Below are 19,660 nucleotides of genomic sequence, written 5' to 3'. Positions count from 1 at the left end.
TATGCTTTGCTAGAAAGTCAAAGAAAACAAAGACACACTACTAAGACTAAGCTAATACTTACCAGTGAATGGTAGCAATATAATTATTTCTAGATGCAAATTACTTTCAGCTACTTTGGCCACTGGATAAAATCATATGACTAATAAAAGGGAAAACTTTCCTAAGAAAAATCATCGTGCCGCCGCCTTGCACCTGGCTGCACCAAGGTCTGAATGCGTGTCTGCTGCGGTTAGCCTGGGACAGTTTCTGAACTCACCTCCGTAATCGTACTGGCTGGAATAGTAACTTGCATAGTAATCACTCTGACTGCTCCATCCACTTTTGGAATTATAGTAACCTTCCGGATACGCTTGCCTGAAAAACACACACAGTGCTGTTAAAAAACAAGATGAGATGCTTCTTAACATGCGACAAGATTCCAGCCAACACACCCAGAGCCACAGGCGTTTGTGACAACGCCTCGGTTGGGGGAAAATTCCATCAGGAGATACGAACCAGTGACGACAGTAAGGTTACGGGACTCCCTACTATAAAGCAAAAAGTCTAGCTGTTGAGGCAACTCTGGAAGTGCCGTTCAGCAGAAGAGGACTGGCCCTTCTCGGGGTGCTCAGGAGTAGAAGCAAAAGGCACTGAGCTACGGAAAGCAAGCTAGCCCCGACTGTAACACCCTCCCCCCAACCATGACCGTGTGCCCCCCGAGAGGGGAGGAGGCCCCGAGTCCGTTCCAGCTGACTGCCCAGCACCACTGGCTCTTACTGCAAGACGGGCGGGACCAGGCCCGCTGGGTCAGGAAGATCCTGGGAAGGACTTAATAGCACTTCTGATTTTTAAACTGTGACTGCAAACCCCTGGGAATGGCTCACTCCGGGATGCAGCTGCCCTTAAAGAGTGGCCTCCCCACCACTGCCGGAACAGCACCCGCTGACTGGGGACCCTGGGTTAGCACTTGGGAGCCGCCAGCCCCACCACGGGGGTCCAGAGACACGCCCTGAGCGGAAGCAGGGTGGGGCACAGCCACCTTGCTGCTCGCCCAGCTGGTCACCCGCAGCAAGGACTCCACTTGGACACCCAGGGCACTTTCTTCCCTCCCGCAGCTCCCCTAGACCGTGACCACCTGAGCACAGCACACAGATGCTCCACACACGCACACAGGCCTGCATGCGTGTGTGCGCGCACACACACAGGCCTGAACGCGCGCGCGTGCACACACACACACACAGAGGCCTGCATGCGTGTGTGCGCACACACACAGGCCTGGACGCGTGTGCGCGCGCGCACACACACAAAGGAGACAGCAGACTGTTCCTCTCCGCAAGGGCGTAGTGAGGACGCAGAGGGGCCTGGACACTACAGGCTGGGCGACAGACCCCTGCCAGGTAACCAGGCCCGCCTCCGCTCGGTCACCTACAACAGCCACAGCTCTTCTGGGCCCCTCGGGTTAGCCTGCAGGCTGGAAGAGGAGACAGGAACGGCGAGGTGTGCCCTGGCCCCGCCCTCCCTCGCCTCTCAGGGCTTCCAGGATACACCTGCCTGCTGCTCTCCCAGATCAGAGTGCCCAGTGTGACGCCAGCCTCGCCTCCCAGGGGACAGATGGGCACGGCCTCCCACCGAGCACCCAGAGCGCAGGGGTCTGAAGCGCAGCGCATCCCTCCGCAAGGACAGGGGTCCGGCCGGACAGACCCGGCTCGTTCTCCAGATGAGCTTGGGACCAAGGACTTAAAATAGCAGGAGCAGCCGTAAATCTGCAATGCAGTGGGGACACGGTCTTCCCCTGCACCATTCTCTTGTCTATCACGAGCTGAAGGAGCCTCACAGTCTTGTAGAAACCCGGCCCTGCAAGACGAGGTGCCTGGGTACACGAGGCCACTATGGCAGGTGGCGAGGCTGGACCCTAACCCACTGACACCTCTGAGTGGGAGGACTGCGATCGGCTTAAATTTTTACTCAGCTGAAGGCGTGATGCCAAGGATCTTTCGAAATGCCTTGCCTGTAACTGCAAAGCCAAGATGCGCTCAGTTGGGTAGAGAGGCGAGACCGCGCTCGCTGGGAGCCTCCTGACCGAGGCGGTGCCAGGCGGACAGCCCAGGCTCGCGGCTGCTGCTGCCAACAGGCCACTCCAAGCTGCAGCCTGAGCCTGCCTGGCCTGGGCACCCCTGGAACCAGCGTGGGAAAGAACCTCCGCAGGTCAGAAGCTGCCATGTGGGCCCTCGGCAACAGGACCACTGCCCAGGCCGGGAGGAGCCCTGCTTGAGGGCAGGGGGCCTTCCCGTGGCCCCGCCCAGGGTCTGGCCTGCCCAAGACCACCTGACGACATGTCTGTGACCATGCTGCGGCAGCAGGCTCCGTTCGACTCAAAGATGCAGCCTACAGTCTGTCTACATCCATGAAACACACACACACATTCAAGAGGTTTCTATGATGCTTCGCAAACACAATCTCTTCCAAATCACTAAGCTACCGCCACAGCCAGGAACACAGATGTCCATCACCTGGCGGCTGGCCGGTCGGAGCAGTGGCTGGCCCGGGAGCTGGGCCGCTCGGGCTCGGGGTAGCGGTAGGGGTCCACGTAGGCAGCGCTGTCGCAGGGCCTGTACCTGGGGTCGTAGAGGCTATACATGTCCTGCCGAAAGAAGGACACCGTCATTAGACGCCAAGCACCTCGCACGGCTCTCACAGCACAGGTGAGGCTCTGCAGATGGCCCTGTTTCGAAGACAGACAGCCTGGCCTGGCTCAGGAGACGGCCGTATGGCAGCGGGCCATGCCAAGGTGACCCTCAAGGGCTCTCTTCTGCTTCCTGAGGTCTCACCTGTGGAGGCGCTGAGACCCCACAATCTGGGGGTCCCACTTCAGGTACAAATTCAAGTAAGCAAAAGAATCTGGGTCCCCTGGGAATGGGTCCTGCGGGCACAGGCAGCCCCAGAAAGAGGATCGAGCTCTAGCCTGATGAGGCTTTCAGCCCCTTCCAGATGCAGCAGCCCCATGGCCCTACGGCAGTACTGGAACCTAAGGCAGAGATGGGTGATCCAGGCATGAGCCAGACCTGTCTTTCCTGTCTCAAGGCCTGATTTTCTATCAAGAGCTGGCAGAAGACGAGACAGCATGGAACGTGGACTTACTCCTGGCCCCCGCTGGAGGCTGGGCTCCCACACAGCAGCGCCGGGTGCCGGCTGGGACTCGGGCCTCCACACTCCGCCCGCCCACCCTGGGCTCCTACAGAGCGTCACTTCCTTCCATGGAAATAAGTCTCTGGGGCTCCTCCTGGCTCTCAGACTCCCAGGTCTCGGGGTTAGGCATGTAACTCGTTCCCATGCACACACAGACGCCCGAAGCCCCTCAGGCTGCCCCACCCCCAGGCGGCCCCCAGCCCACCACAGCTCTGCTCCCTCAGCTGCTTCTGACTGTGGGGCCCCCAGTGTGGGCTCCAAACTCCAGGGTCCACAAGCCTTCTACCTCCGCGGACTGTGGCAATGCTGGGCCAGGACATGAGATGCTGACAAGCAATCAAAGGTGTGTCCACGTGGATCGCCCTAAAGCAGGATTAAACAGAACCTAACCAGCACTCGTGGGCCTGGATCCTGGTGGAGAGAGGTGAGAAGCACAGCGGCACCCCTGCCGTGGCCAGGTGCCTGAATGTGTATACAATGCCACTGCTCTTCACTGTCTCATCTGCACTACACCCCAAATTTCTTACCCTAAATGATTTTATCCTAAAGAAGGGCTTTAAAAGACTAGAGCTTTCCTGTTTCTTCTCAAATACGTTTTTTATGTTAAAACCAGAAAGAACCTTCAAGAGGCTATTGCAGTTTCCCAAAATGTGCCACCCAGAACCCTGGCTCTGCGGCGAGCCGGTGGGCGGGACAGGAAGCGAGGGTCCTTTCTCACATGAGCTGGGGCACGCTGTGCTACGCAAGAATGAGGCAGTCATCCTCCCCACTAAGGCGTGCTCACGTGCAGCGTGGCCGCCAGAAGGGCTATGCTCCCCAGAGCGAGCTGTGTCGGGGAGCACTCTGCTCACGAAGCTCATGAAGAGGCGTGTGCCAGCAGGAGGACCACGGGTCCCCTCAGGACTGAACGCAGAACCCTGCCACAGAGCAGGACACGAGAAAGAGACCACTGGTCAGAGCGCTCAACCGTGCGCGAGCGTGCCCCTACCTGGTAATAGTGGGGGGCTGGGCCAGGATCCGGCGGGTACGGGGAGGGGTACGGAGGCTGCCAGCCGTCATACAGGGACCTGTAGTAGTAGTAGGATGCCAAGTCAGGAGGCGGGGGCTGCAGCCACTGCTGGTCGGGCCGCGGGGCTGCCTGGCTTGAGCTGGTGGACACGACAGAGGCGCTGGAGGACTGAGGCGGCCGGGACAGCAGCTGCTGACCCACGTCAGCAAGAGCTGGGCTCGAGGGCCGGGCTGGGTCTGGAGGCTGTGCCTGCACTGGGGGACTCCCTGGGTTTGAAGGCTCCGGAAGCGCTGCTCTGGGCCCCTGCGGAGCAGGCAGTGGCGGTGCCAGCTCCTGCTGGGCTCTCTCTGCATGGGGCTGATCCTGAGCCTCTTTCATCACCTGCTGATAGAAACGGTCTGGGGTGTTCGCCCCAGGCCCAGGTGGTCGATGACTGGCAGTGGTCTGCTGACCAGAGGCCAGGCCATCCGCATGGGCCGGGCTGTACATTCCTGCAGGATTTTCCAAAGTCCTACCGAACGTGAAGTCCAGAGCTCCTGAAGCTACATCCCGACCGCCACAGACACCTGGCTTGCTGCTGTCAGGCACGGAGGTGCTGCTTGCAGGTGGCACCAACATCAGGCCTGCACCCCCCGCAGGACTGGGCAGCCCCTCAGGAGGCACACTGTCCGCGCTGTAGACCTTCTGACCTTCCGGAAGCGAGGCCTTTGGATGAGAGTGCGGCTGAACCAGCAAATTAGCAGCTTGATTGGAAACCATGTCATAGATACCAGAAACTTGTGGAAAAGGACTCTGGGCCAGATGGTTAGGCAGAGGCGAGCAGAGGAGAGAGCCTGCTGGCATCCCAGACAAAGGTACATTCTCTCCAGGATCACCCCCGGCAGCCCAGCTGCTGACTGCGGGCTTATCTCCCACCGAAGAGTCTCTCCAGGACGGAGTCTTCTCGTTAGGATTTGGTAAGGACACAGAAACGTTAACAGGCTGAGCCAGATTATAGCTTTGATCGGGCTGGGCGATCAAGACGGGCTGATTCTGCAAAGACTCAGTGGGCGGGGAGGACAGCAGGCTGGCATAGCCGGGGCCAGCCTGCGGTGGGAGGGCCTCCTCTTCACCCAGCTGGGGAGGATTCTCCAGGTTCTCAGAAGCACCAAGGCCATCCCCACTCTGAACGCCCAGGCCCACCTGCCTTGCCATCCCCTCGTCTGGGGGCTGGATCACTTCAGACAGCTGAGGTTTTGCTGGCACGTGAAGCGCGGGAGCCGCCGGGGCCAGAAGGACGTTGCCCCCAAAATCCGGGAGCTCGTTCTGCGCCCACAAGGTTGTTGCAGGGCTCTCACACTTCACAGGCCCCTGCAGCCTGGTCGAGGACCTCTTCTCGGGTGTTGGCAGCGCCGTTTCCAAGGGCGGCCCTGCGGCCTGCAGAAGCCCCTGCCCGGCCTCCGTGGGTGTGGCGAGAGGCAGCGCGCAGAGCTGCGGTGGGGAGAGGGTCTCCATGTTGTCGGGGGGCTGCTCCAGGTTGCCGGGGGCGGCATCAGGCATGGCAGCGGCCACTCTGTGCTGCTTCTGGGGGGCACTAGGCCCCCTCACCTCTCCTACCACGTTGGCACGATCTGCCTCAACGGGTTTTACTCCAACCAAGTGCGACTTCACAGGTTCAAAAGAACTGTTTGCACTCGTCTGAAATATCCCCGTAGGTTTTGGGGGGCTTGGGGTCGAGGGCTGGGACAAGCTGCCGTGGTAGTTCTGGCTGGTGATCTCGTCCGTTTCGCCGCCGACAGGAGAAGAATCGATCTGCTTAAAAAACCTTCCTGGAGACTCCTCCTCGGGTTTCCCCACTTCCTGCTGAATAAAGGTGCCCGAGTCGTGGGGCCTGGCTGCACCTGGAAGGCCCCGCTGGCTCTTGCTGCTGTAACTGGAGGACGCGCTGTCAGACCGTGCAGAGTGCGCCGTCACATCCAGGGCCTCGAGATTCGGGCCCCCGCCAGCCGCAGGGCCCACCGCACCAAGCCTGGGGCCAGCCGGGCCGGGAAGGGGCCCACACTTGAGCGGATCGCCTGGGGAGGAAGGATCCATGCTGAGGGGCTCGCTCGGCAGAACTTCCTGGTTCTGAACGAACTCCAGGTTCTCAACGTTCTCATACTGAGACCCTGCACGGGCCGTGTCTGCCCACAGGTGCATGGCGGCCGCCTTAGAGGCTGCTTTCTCGTGGGGGCTGCCTGCAGACCGAGGAAAGCAACGCTGCGGCTCTCCCCCCAGCTGCGCGGACTCGCTGCTGGAGCCTCTGGGAAAGGCCTGGTAAGCGCCTCCCACGCCCACGTGTGCGGGAAGCTGGCCGAGGCAGAAACCATCCACGACGGCCTGCCCGGCAGAGCCTGCTGTTTCCGACGAGAGGTTCTCTTCGTTCTCTGTCTCTCCTCCTTTGAAAAACATGGCGAGTGCGCCCGAGCCCACCTCCGGCGGGGCCCAGCCACCCCCGGCCCCCAGCGGGTGGCGCGAGTGGCTTTCCGGGCTGTTTTCCTGAGTGAGCGGGTTAACAGGAGCCAGGCCTGACAGCTGCTCTCTGTTCACTCCAGGACTCGACCTGAGCTCCTGGTTTGCCCGACGGTTCCCAGCTCTGGAATTCTGCCTGAATGCGCTCTCTGGATCAAAGCTGTTTACTGAGTGGTCTTCACTGGGCAGGTAGACAGCCTCGTTTCTTCCGTCACTGGCCGAGGGTCCTGGTAAGGATGCCGGGGGGCCGAGCTGCTCGTGGCCAGGACGCTGATGCAGGCTGGATGGAGGGGGAAAGTGGGTGACGCTGGAGGCGTGGGGCCCTGGGATCTGCGGGGCTCCCTCTGGGCCGGGCCAGTAATGCTGGCCTGGGGGCCGCGGGCCTCCCTGCCCTGGCCCCCACTGCCCAGGCACTTGCTGATGGGGCTGAGGGGGGAGAGGGATCGCTGCTGGGGGCACGGTGCTGTCGGGGGGGCTCGGCCGGCTCAGGGGTATGTCAGGCCGAGGCACATGCCCCTGCAGAAGGCCCCCGCGAGAGCCGCTGGACCCCACTCCTGGAATGTACTGTGGAGGGAACGGCGCGTTCAGGAGCTCAGGCTCTGGGCCAGGAGTCTCGGCACTCCTGTTCATCTCGGGCCCGTGTGGGGCCGAGGGGGCCGGCACCCCGGGAAACGGGCTGGTGTCTGCCCTGGGCTGCAATGGAGGCCCCGGCAGAGGTTCGCAGGGCCCTTGGGAGCTATCCCCAGCGCTTGTGTGAGGCACGGGCAGACCCGCACGTGGCAGGGACGGCGGCGGGGCTGGGCCTTGCAAAATGGGTGGGCTGCTTTTAGAGGAGCCGCCCAGCGATGTATTCTGGAGAGCCTGTCGGCTGAAAGCAAAAGGATCTGTCACTGGCTGCAGTGGGCAGGTAATCGGGGCCATCGGAGTGTGACTGCCGGCCTGCCTCCTGTACGGGCTGTTAGACCAGAACATGGTCTGAGGACTCCCGGATGGAGGCGGCCCGACCACGCCAGACGGGACGGCCTGGGGCGGCGGCTGCATGACTGAACTCTTGCACAATGAGACGCTGCTTGCAGAAAGAAGCAGGAGGGAGGTTTTCCTTAATTTGAACTGAAAAAGAAAAAAAGGAAAAAAAAGTTAGCATAAAATTCATTTATTCAAAGTCCTGGCTACAATCAGGAAAATTGAGAAAGAAGAAAAAAAAACAGGAAAACAGTTTGCATCTTGTAAGTCCTGAGGGATACACCCACCCCTCACCCATCCCTGGGAGGACTGCTATCCGGGGAGCGACAACACCGGCCTGGACGCCAAGGCTGGCCGCGCTGGAGCCGGCCGAGCGACTTCAGACAAGTCACTGCCCTTCTGTGAAACTGAGTTATGTAACCGAGCTCCATACCCACATGGAATGCCCACCACCTCCACGATGCCCTCAGCAAGCTGGCAGGGACCAAGCAGAATCCAACACCAAGCACCAGGGACACAGTACCTCCACATTTTCCAATAAATTATCACTAGGTCCGGAAAGAGCCACCTCCTCAATTAAGACCACATACCGTACTTTTCACACAAGTTAATCTTACATTTGGAAAGGGAAACAAAAGTTAAAAACCTGCTCCTCCATTTTAACTAAAGAGCGTTATAAAGCAAAGAGTAATGCAAGCTGCAAAATAACAACTATCTGAATTATATGCACCTAAAACTCCTTTTGGAGAAGGCAGTGGCACCCCACTCCAGTGTTCTTGCCTGGAAAATCCCATGGACGGAGGAGCCTGGTGGGCTGCAGTCCATGGGGTCGCTAAGAGTCAGACACGACTGAGCGACTTCACTTTCACTTTTCTGCATTGGAGAAGGAAATGGCAACCCACTCCAGTGTTCTTGCCTGGAGAATCCCAGGGACGGGGGAGCCTGGTGGGCTGCCGTCTATGGGGTCACACAGAGTCGGACACCACTGAAGGACTCAGCAGCAGCAAAACCCCTTTTCTCCCCGCCTGTAAAGTGTCCGCTTTTCCACTCCGTGACTGGCTGCACACCACCAGCAAAACAAGCTGCGCCTGATGACTGGAGCTGTAACAGCTACGCCTGGAATGAAAATCCCAAGTAACCATAAAGCAGTGCTAAAACTGACCAACTATGTTCATTCGAAACTTGTCAGTGACAAGCAGAGGGCCCACAAACCCTTTGTGGAAAACAAAGGAGCAGAAATCCTCTTTACGGCGTTTTTTGTGGTTGTCTGTTTTTTTAGTAAAACATACTAAGTATAATCTTGGACAGTTAACCTGCACTTTTGAGAGAAAAATCCAAGTACCGTCTCTTTACAAATTCCTCTTCTGTGTAATCTACATGTTTCTGCAAGTGTACAATGTTTCTGTCCTTGGACAAAAGAAATTCAGACAAAAGAAAAAGTGAATGAGTGCACATTAAATAAAGTCATTTCCTAACGAAAGTTACCCTATGAATCCGCTACAATTACTGCTCGCACATGGTCTTATCCCCGGCCAACAGGGAATCCTTTCCAACAGACAAGCACTCTGACACTTAGATTTCATGGAATTAAATGTATGAAGAATTGCATCAGGGACTTCCTTTGGTTCTAAGCTGTCATTTTAAAACTAAGAACACTTACAGCTCAGCTTTACAAGGACCCAGGGGAGGAGAGCAGAGCCTCTCCCTCTTAGATGTAAAAGGAAGGCACCCAGGACCTCTTACAAAGACATGGCATCCTCCTTGGAAGGCTTCAGCAGGAAACCCTCAATCACACTAAACAGCATATATTAAAAAACAAAATACCTAGGATGGGCCCACAGGATTAATTCCTCAAGTGTCCCCGTGAGGGAGAGACCGGGTGCCAGCTGAATGGCTCGGCCGCACCACTGCTCCGTGGGCGACCAGACTTCTCATCTATAAAGTGGGAGAGCTGAAATGATGGTTTCAAAGTCCCTTCTGGGTTTAATCTTATGAAATTCTATTCACAGTGGATTCTGGGAGGCCCTAATCCCTACAGCTGTTTACAAGTGAAATCTCATCTGAGTCTAAATTTCACAAAACATTTATACTCAATTATTTTCCTTGCAGAAACTTTCTTAGCATTATCTTCTCAATTCCTAAGGATCGCTTCATAAGCAGACGTTATCACTTCCCTACAAAGTAGCTTCCCCTTCTCTCCCCCTGACAACTAAGAGCTTTTCAACAATAAATTGTTTCATTTGGAACCATCTTCTGCCCGTGAACATTCTTCTTTTGATCTTTTATTCATCAGCAGAAAAACAATGCAAGCCATATCATTTATCTCAACTATAGGGAGTTTCATTCTGTCCAGTAAGTCATTCTGTAGCCTCAGGTCATCTAACTTTAAAAATGGCAGACTGCTTCAAAGAAACCAGCTGATCTTCCTAAAGATACATTATTCATAACTGTAGCACTTCAATTAAGCTGCCTTGGATCTACCTGAAATAAGCACAACCTGTTTCAATACAAATTTCCTGGCTACTGAACTGAGATAATGAAAGCACACGTCTCTCCCACGAGGGCAGCCGCCTCAAGCACGAGCGTGTAAACCATCCGGAGCTCCAAGAAGCACCTGGGAGTCCAGGCTCTGCCCTTGAGGCAACTGCTACGCGACATAGCTATCAAGACTATGGGACACCGGGCACATAGACAGCACAGACCCCGACTCTTCTGAGTACAGAATCAAACATCCAGATGTTAGGGAAAAGGAAGGGGGTTTCTAAGCACTGCCGAAAGCAACGAAGAGCCAAAAGGACACCCTGATGTTAAGTTAAGATGCTTACAGAGGCAGGAGGGAACCATATTAAAATTTACACGCTACCCTAAATAAAACTTTTGAGACTTAAACTGCAGTAATTTGCTGTTAAGGTATATGAGTCACAAAAAACAAGAAAGGACTTTTTGCCTCTTGCCGGATCTCTGTAAGACAAGAGCACCTGGAACACTAAGAAAGAGCATTGCTGGGGGCAGGGGGGGGGGGGGGGGGCGGTGTGCAGTGCAGACACATGAACAGGTATCACCCTAGGAACAACTGTCTGTGACTCAAGTTTGCTTCTTAACCATTTCCGGGGATGGGTAGCACTTTTCCAGTTAACCTCTACATCGAATGTATTTAAAACAAAATCTTAATAAGCAACCCAACCTCCAAGCCATTTTAAACTTTACAGGTAAAACAGCAAAACTGATTTTAGGTGGCTGTCTCAAGTCCAAGACGCTCTACAATAATACTTTCATCACAGAAAGCGCAGGTTAGTGGACACACTCCTCTGCCCCTTGATATAAAACACAGAGCCTGACCTCGGTTGCAACATCTAGGTGACCTCCCCACGAGATTACCAATAGACGCAACAAGGCTGTAGTTCCTCGGTTCAAATATCAATGTACCTCATCGCCGGCAGGGCTCAGCAGAAACCAAACTGCGAACCCTTCGAAGCAAAGGGCACGCTAAACTGTGAAAAGATTTCCCGAGATGTTTCTACTCTCTAAAGAGTTGCAGGTCTGGCTTTTCCTCCAGCCTTTCCAGCATAACCCCACACCGAGATCACAACGGCCAGGATCCACACAACTGATCCGACAGCCTGTGCAGATGTGGGGCCACGTCAGCACTCATGGTGGTCTCCTGGCCTGCTCGGCCCGCAGGCCCCCGCCCGAGCCCCCCGGCGGCTCCCCGGAGACGCTCCCGTTCGCTTCGGGCTGGGCCCGGTCCGGTCGCCTCCCTCCGCCCCAACCCCGAGCCTCACCGGCGCGTTGCAGGGAGGCCGAGGCCCCGCCGGCTCCTGCCCGGCCCCTCCGCGACCCCCGACACCGGCTCCTCAAGAGCCGCGCGCAGAAGACAGCTCGGCGGTTGCTACAAGAGCCGACTCGACAGCCGCGGCAGCCATCTTGGCACATCCGGCTCCGGGGGCCGCAGCCTCCGCGCCGCCGACGTGTCCGACAGCGACGTCAGTCCGCGCCACGCCCCTCGCAGGGGCCCTCGGGACGCCCCGCCCCTGCCCCATTCAGTCTCGCCCCATTCTCATGGCCCCGCCCCTGAACCCCGCCCCGTCTCACCGTCCACCCCTGAGGCCCCGCCCCTTCCCCTGCCGCATCCAGTCCCGCCCCATTCTCATGACCCCGCCCTCAGCCCCGCCCCCGTTCTCCACCGCCCATCCCTGGAGCCCCGCCCATTCGTGGGCCCCGCCCCTTCCCCCTGCCGCATCCAGCCCCGCCCCATTCTCATGCCCCCGCCCCTCAGCCCCGCCCCCGTTTTCCACCGCCCATCCCTGGGGCCCCGCCCCTCGCCCACCTGCCCGGTCCGGCGCGCGAGGACCGCTTTGGGACGTCGCACAGGTTATGCTGGCTCTTTCTCCCGGCCTCTCTGGCCTGAGGATGTGAGAAGAGTCGGGAGCCTTCCAGCAAACCCAAGGAAAGGCTCAGTCTTGAACGACCGACGCCAGCAGGTACCCCGGTCGAGAGCGGCTACCGGGCTGCTCCGAGAACCCGAGGGGCGCCTCGGCGCAGGCGCGTTCCTCGCGTCCTGCCGTTGGACTTCCGAAGCCTGGGAGACGGGCGGAAGGCCACCGCGCATGTGCCGGCCGCCCCCGTGGGCTGCGCGTGCGCGGCTCGCGGCGGCGCGCTGGTTGCGTAGTTACCGACCCGGGCTGCGGGGGGCTTCCAGATCTCACCCGCAACCTCGTCCGGGTGCACCGGTAGCTCTCTGGAAGCCCTCCCGCTGCGTACCGATGGAGCAGGAAGAGACACGCCCTGGCCCCCAGTCCACAGCCACCCAGGCTCCGGCTTGGGGGGGGGGGGGTCGTCCTGTGCACCTGCGGCCCCCAGCCGCCCCACCCCGGCTCGGCCGTCGCCTTCCCCGGACACGTGCTCTGTCCGGTCGTTTCCTTCCCCTGCGCTCCCCGGCGCTGGCCGCGCAGCCTCCGAACCCCCTTTTGTCTGCCCTAAGCCCCATCAAGGCCCCTAACTCTCCCAGTGAGCGGCATTAGCCCAGTGATGCCCTGTGGATGGAAGCTAGGGTCTCTGTGTGGTTTCCCCTAACCGTTGTCGAGTGGATATTTGTGTTGAATGAGGGCGACCCCGAGGTACCAAGTGGCAGAATGGGCCGCTGCGCCTCGCTCTCCTGTGCCTCATGTGGTCGCTCCCCCTTCCCGGTGCCCACCCGGAGACACCATCCGATCGCACTCATAGAGGATCTTAGGGAGGAGAGGTTTCTGTCATTGGTACCATCATTCTCCCAGTGAGAAAAGGCAGGTGAAGAAGCCGCCAGCTTGACCCAGGGCACTCACCTGCAGCCTGCCTGGCACAGGGAAGGGCAGCAGCCTGTCCAGCTGGCCCCAAGGCCTTACGGAGGGCAGAAGGGGTGGCACGTGGGGCTTGTCCACTTGTTCCCCACCCAGCCACTGAGCTCCCAGCAGCTCTGCCTGCTGTGCTGTGGCCTGGCTGAGGTGGGAGGGCACCCTGGGTGCTGGTGGGACCCAAAAGCTTGGGAAGAAGGAAGGAGTGTGGTTCTATTTGTTGGCAAGGGAGCAGCCACGCTGTCAGCACCCTGGGCGGGTGCGGGGAGACTTTCAGCCCCTCTGACGTGGCCACTGTGCTAAGCTAACATTTGCCTTGCAGAAATCAAGCTCCCAGCCTGTTCAAACACAGCTAGGAAACACGTGGTAGAACCCAGCCCTGGGCCTCGCCACTCAGTCCCCTTCTTCCTGGTGGTCACTGAGTTCTGCAGTCACTGAAAGTGAAAGTTTAGTCGCTCCATGGTGTCTGACTCTTTGTGACCCCATGGACTGTAACCTACCAGGCTCCTCTGTCCACAGGATTTTCCAGGCGAGAGTACAGGAGTGGGTTGCCATTTCCTTCTTCAGAGGATCTTCCCAACCCAGGGATCGAGCCCCGGTCTCCCACATTGTAGGCAGATGCTTTACCGTCTGAGCCACCAGTCTGCAGTCATTAGTCCCAACAAATCACCTTGCAGGGAGATGTTACTGTTACCACCCACCCCCACCCTCTCCCAGAAGGGAGAGCAGTGACTCTCCTAGGGTCAGCACTCCTCAAGTTGAGTTCAAAGCGCTCAACGGCTCGAGCCCAGACTTCCGCTTTGGTGACCCGGAGCCCTGTGGTCAGCCCCACTGAGCTCTAACCTGAAGACATCGGAAGCAGCAGAAAGCAACCTGCCCAGGGCAAACTGGAGACCTCAGGGCCCTGGGCAGGATGTTAAAGAGACCTTATGGTATAGACTCCTACCAGATGACTCTAAGGAAAGCCGTGATCAGGGCTTAGGGCTTTTTTCCCTCGCTTCCTCTCTCCCTCTTAAGCCTCTCTGGAATCCCTCTCAGGTTCTGTCTGTAGCCTGGTGTGCAGGAGAGGGTTTCTGGGCCCACTGCTGAGCCATCAAACCTCTGGGCCATGGAGGCAGGGCTCTGAGTCAAAGACCATCTGCTTTAAGACCCACGCTACTGCCTAGATGCTGTGTGCTGTTTGTCGCCTTCCTTGACCTCCTCAAACTGGGGTTTAAGCAAGGTGAGCACCTGGGCAGTTCGGGGACTGAAAGAGGGTACTGTTGACACGTGTGAACGGGTTGGGGTGGGGGGTACGCCACCGTGACAGCCATCACTGTTGGTGATTCTGCAGGCGCCCTTCCTTTCGCCTGCATTGTCCACTCCTCTCTCCTTTCTCCCAGCCCCGCCCGTTGCTCATACTTGGAGGCTGGATACAAATGTCACCACCTCCAGAAGTAGGCTAGAATCAGCCAGTCTTCCCTGGGGGCACAGTAGGGATCCGAGCTGTAGTCACCTTGCCCAGAGCACGGGGGGCACAGAACTGCTGTGGACAGAGGCGGAGCCAGAGAACCGGGGTGTCTTGTCACATTGTATACAGTATTGCGACGGTGGCCTCTGCCACCAGCCTGCGCCCTCCAGGGTGGCTGGTACAAACCAAGGTGGGCTCCAAGTGCACAGTCCACACCTCGGTGCCAAGAATGTGACCTAGCCCAGCGACAGCCTTACCTGTTGAAAATATGTTGGACATATTGGGTTAAATAAAATACACTATTCAAATTTATTTCATGTTTCCTTTTAATGTAGCTGCCAGGAAATTTAAAATCCCACCTATGGCTAGCATTACATTTCCATTGGACAGTGCTGATCTAGCTGTGAGCACATTGTCGGGGGGTCAGGGGCCCCCCTCAGCATCCCCTGATGACCAACCTACTGGGCAGACCTCACAGGGGCCCTGGGGCAGCTGTCTCAGGTGGTCCGTGGCCAGGAGCCTGTGCTCCTCTCTCTGCTTGGGGCATCAGGTGTGACCTGTGGGTGTTTGTAGGGCAGGTCAGTTGCTCTGCCCACCCCTGACCACACCCTCCGTCCTGGATGCTGAGGCTGAGGGCATGGGAGGGGGCCTGCCCGGGTCGGCCTGGGAGAAGGGGCAGCCTCTGTGAGATGGGGCTGGCTGGGTGGTTCAGGCAGAAAGCGTGTCAGGGCCTCAGAAGGTGGGAAGAGCTGCAGGGAGGACTTCCAGAGAGAGATGGGGCTGAGGCGGACTGAACGATGGGAGAGGAAAGGGTGACAGTCAGCTCCTTTGGGAGAAGGCGGGTCCAGAGGCGCGGATGGCTGGGCCTCAGTTTGTTCTGTGGCACCTGGGTGTCGGGCTGCTGTGTGTAGGGGCACCTGTCGGGGTGCGTGCAGGTTGGTTACTGGTGTGTGGCCAGGCTGAAGGTGAGACATGGGAGCCACCATGAGGCATAAGGCCAGCTCCGTTAGAACCCTGCCAGACCCCTGGGGGGCCTCGCAGGAGAACGTTCCACACCCAGGCCGAGCCCTGGCCCGGCCAGACTTGGTAAATGTCAACATGAGTATCACTGTGTGGCTGTCTCTCACCTCCAGCATCTGGTCTCAGAGAACTTCTCTCATAATTGCCAAGTACTAAGCTATAATGTTGTTTTCCAGTTGCTCAGTCCTGTCTGAGATTTTGAGACTCCGTGGACTGTAGCCCATCAGACTCCTCTGTCCATGGGATTTTCTGGCAAGAATCCTGGAGTGGACTGCCATTTCCTCCTCCAGGGGATCTTCCTGACCCAGGGATCGAACCCGAGTCTCCCGTATCTGCATTGGAGGCGGATTCTTTCCTGCTGAACCACCAGGGAAGCAGTAAGGGTGAAGTAGAGAACACAGGAAAATGCTGATTCCATGGGAGCCATGAGGAAAGTCTGTGTTGTGCTCTTAGCTGCAGTGGGGCCCCGGAAACCCTGGGAGCCCTCTGTCTCAGAGCTGAACACAGATGTTTGCTGGGCTCCGACCGAGCCCCCGGCACCTGGAGGGGCGGGGCTGAGGCTGTGTCCGTGCGGCAGACCAGCATGGCTTCTGCCCCTGGGGAGCTGGACATGGGGCAGCTGTGAATGTGCCCAGTGCAGGCGGGGGCACCTGGCGAGGCCTGGGTCCCACCTGCTGGGGAGTGGGGAGAGGCAGGGGTGGGAAAGGAGAAGTATTTGTGGCAGAGGCAAAGAGAAGCTTCTGGAGGGGCAAGGGGCAGACCCAGAAGGTGGACAACAGCTTGGGAACCGGTGGGTGTGCATCGCATGGGGCTTTGCAGGCCCCATGAGGGGATTCACGTTTGTTTTCTGAAAGCAAGGGAAGCCTTCAGGGACTTTCCAGCCAGGAGTGACATCATCTCTTTAACCTCCCTTGGGCTGTCTAGCAGAGCCAGGAGCCCAGGGTCCCCTAGGGGCATGGCAAGGCTGCGGGGACCAGACTGGTGGGGAGAGTCGAACCTCAGATGACCTCCCAGGGCGGGATGTGGCTCTCTGGCTCCCAGCTGCATCCACACCCCCTCGGCACAGCACACGCTTTACACACATCAGCCAAGGGATCAGATAGGATGGGAGGACAAGACCCCTGAGCATCAGTATCGCGGTGACCTAAGTCACAGGTGTGGCCCTGGAGGCCGGGGGGGCTGGGGATCTGGATTGGAGTGGGCCTGGGGTGGAGCCTGGAGGAAATCCTCCACCTGCAGGTTGCCAAGTGCCAGGCTGGCTGTGGCCTCAACTCTGGCAAGATGAGCTTGGCACGCCCCTGCCTAAGCACGGGCTTCTCTGTTCGGACAGTGGTGAATGAGCAAGGGAGGCTCTCCAGGCCTCCAAAGGGAGGTGGCCCCTTGAGGAGCTGAGAGGACACCGCCTGGGGAGTCACACGGCTCTAGCCTGAGTGGGCGAACTCAGGGAAGTGATCTTCCTCTTCGAACCTCAACTTCCTCATCTGTAAAATGGGACAACAACACCATCGCAGGCGATGGCCCTGAGCATCAGATGAGGTGCAGATGTTCACAGTAAACAGCCAAGACTCACCCGGCCTCAACGGGCCCTCCGGAGGTGCACCTGGGGATCATCCGCTCTGGAAAGGGGACCCTGGCGGAGCATTGCCAGCAGGGGGAGGCAGAGCACCGCCTCTGAGTGGGCCGGCTGGGCCCCGCAAAGCCACCGCCCTGCTGGATTTGGGCTCTGGGTGCTGGCATCAGGGACGGCCCAGGCTCATTCAGGATCGCACTTCAGGGCAGCCAGAGGAAAGAGTTTGCGGCGGGCCCAGACTGCAGCTGTCTCCAGAGGGTATTCATCGCTGGACACCGCGAGAGTGGTGGGGTCTGCAGAGCCCAGTACCTGCCCCATCAAGCCTCCCGGGGTTGAGCTAAATGGACAGCAGAGAACGTGGCTTTTTCGAGCTCAGTGCTCAGTGATTGAATCCTCACAGCCACGGCGGCTGGATCTAGGTTCGGCACCCCCGGGCACCCACTAGGTCACTGGTTGCTTGGCAGGTCCTGAGCCCAGTGTGACGGGAAGGACGTCGCTTGGGGCAGTGAGCTTCTCTTTCTTTCCTTTTGGTGGGGAACCTACTTAAGGTCACACACTCTTCTCAGGCTTGTTTTGTTGTTGTTTGGTTTTGGCACGACTTGTGGGACCTTTTCAGACTGTTCGTGGGGTTCTCAAGGCAAGAATACTGAAGTGGTTTGCCATTCCCTTCTCCGGAGGACCACATTTGGTCAGAACTCTCCACCATGACCCGTCCATGTTGGGTGGCCTACACAGCATGGGTCATAGTTTCATTCATCTCACATGTGAGCAAAGTAATGCTCAAAATTCTCCGAGCCAGGCTTCAACAGTACGTGAGTCAAGAGCTTCCAGATATTCAAGCTGGATTTAGAAAAGGCAGAGGAACCAGAGATCAAATTGCCAACATTCGCTGCATCATAGAAAAAGCAAGAGAGTTCCAGAAAACATCTACTTCTGCTTTATTGACCATGCCAAAGCCTTTGACTATGTGGATCACAGAAAACTGTGGAAAATTCTTAAAGAGATGGGACTACCAGACCACCTTACCTGCTTCTGAGAAATCTGTATGCAGGTCAAGAAGCAACAGTTAGAACTGGACATGGAACATGGACATGTTACATCCATGAATCAAGGTAAATTGGAAGTGGTCCAACAGGAGATGGTAAGACTAAACATCAACATTTTAGAAATCAGTGAACTAAAATGGACTGGAATGGGTGAATTTAACTCAGATGACCATTATATCTACTACTGTGGGCAAGAATCCCTTAGAAGAAATGAAGTAGCCCTCATAGTCAACAAAGGGGTTGAAATTTAGTACTTGGGTGCAATCTCAAAAATGACAGAATTATTTCTGTTTGTTTCCAAGGCAAACCATTCAATATCACAGTAATGCAAGTCTGTGCCCCGACCACTAATACTGAAGAAGCTGAAGTCAAATGGTTCTATGAAGACCTACAAGACCTTCTAGAACTAACACCCAAAAAAGATGTCCTTTTCATCATAGGGGACTGGAATGCAAAAGTAGGAAGTCAAAAAATACCTGGAGTAACAGGCAAATTTGGCCTTGGAGTACAGAATGAAGCAGGGCAAAGGCTAATAGAGTTTTGCTAAGAGAACACACTGGTCATAGCAAACATCTTCTTCCAACAACACAAGACTCTACACATGGACATCACCAGATGGTCAACACCGAAATCAGATTGATTATATTCTTAACAGCCAAAGATGGAGAGGCTCTATATAGTCAGCAAAAACAAGACCGGGAGCTGACTGTGGCTCAGATCACGAACTCCTTATTGCCAAATTCAGACTTAAATTGAAGAAAGTAGGGAAAACCACCAGACCATTCAGGAATGACCTAAATCAAATCTCTTATGATTATACAGTGGAAGTGAGAAATAGATTCAAGGGATTAGATCTGATAGACGGAGTGCCTGAAGAACTATGGACGGAGGTTCATGACATTGTACAGGATGCATGATTAAGACCATCCCCACAAAAAAGAAATGCAAAGAGGCAAAATGGTTGTCTGAGGAGGCCTTACAAATAACTGAGAAAAGAGAAGTGAAAGACGAAGGAGAAAAGGAAACATTTACCCATTTGAATGCAGAGTTCCAAAGAATAGCAAGGAAAGATAAGAAAGCCTTCCTCAGTGAGCAATGCAAAGAAATTCAGGAAAACAACAGAATGGGAAAGACTAGAGATCTCTTCAAGAAAATTAGAGATACCAAGGGAAAAATTTCATGCAAAGGTGGGCACAATAAAGGACAGAAATGCTATGAACCTAGCAGAAGCAGAAAATATTAAGAAGAGGTGGCAAGAATACACAGAAGAACTATACAAAAAAGATCTTCATGACCCAGATAATCATGATGGTGTGATCACTCATCTAGAGCTAGACATCCTGGAATGCGAAGTCAAGTGGGCCTTAGGAAGCATCACTATGAACAAAGCTAGTGGAGGTGATGGAATTCCAGTTGAGCTATTTCAAATCCTAAAAGATGATGCTGTGAAAGTGCTGCATTCAATATGCCAGCAAATTTGGAAAACTCGGCAGTGGTCACAGGACTGGAAAAGGTCAGTTTTCATTCCAATCGCAAAGAAAGACAGTGTCAAAGAATGCTCAAACTACCGCACAATTGCACTCATCTCACAGGCTAGCAAAGTAATGCTCAAAATT

The 19,660-nt window shown here is 56.4% G+C and overlaps 1 protein-coding gene across 8 annotated transcripts in view; it reads right to left on the bottom strand.

Annotated features, from left to right (window-relative positions):
* SEC16A (SEC16 homolog A, endoplasmic reticulum export factor) overlaps positions 1 to 12,190 on the bottom strand; it is a 30,690-nt gene extending 18,500 nt beyond the window's left edge. For 6 of the 8 annotated variants that reach the window (XM_061154267.1, XM_061154269.1, XM_061154271.1 and 3 more), the window contains exons 1-4: positions 11,411 to 11,597; positions 4,155 to 7,775; positions 2,491 to 2,621; positions 258 to 355 (exon numbers count right to left, since the gene is read on the bottom strand). In XM_061154267.1, the coding sequence (XP_061010250.1) occupies positions 258 to 355; positions 2,491 to 2,621; positions 4,155 to 7,706 (3,781 nt within the window). In that variant the 5' untranslated portion in view covers positions 7,707 to 7,775; positions 11,411 to 11,597. Of the gene's footprint in view, positions 1 to 257; positions 356 to 2,490; positions 2,622 to 4,154; positions 7,776 to 11,410; positions 11,598 to 11,955 lie in introns of those variants that run through there. The other 2 variants (XM_061154270.1, XM_061154268.1) reach the window with 2 other exon arrangements.
* Between the last annotated feature and the right edge of the window lie 7,470 nt (positions 12,191 to 19,660).

The sequence above is a fragment of the Dama dama genome, chromosome 11, assembly GCF_033118175.1.
Source record: "Dama dama isolate Ldn47 chromosome 11, ASM3311817v1, whole genome shotgun sequence".
In the NCBI taxonomy this organism is placed as follows: Eukaryota; Metazoa; Chordata; class Mammalia; order Artiodactyla; family Cervidae; genus Dama; species Dama dama.
Note: the sequence above shows the minus strand (reverse complement) of the source record. Positions and strands in the feature narration are given on the sequence as shown.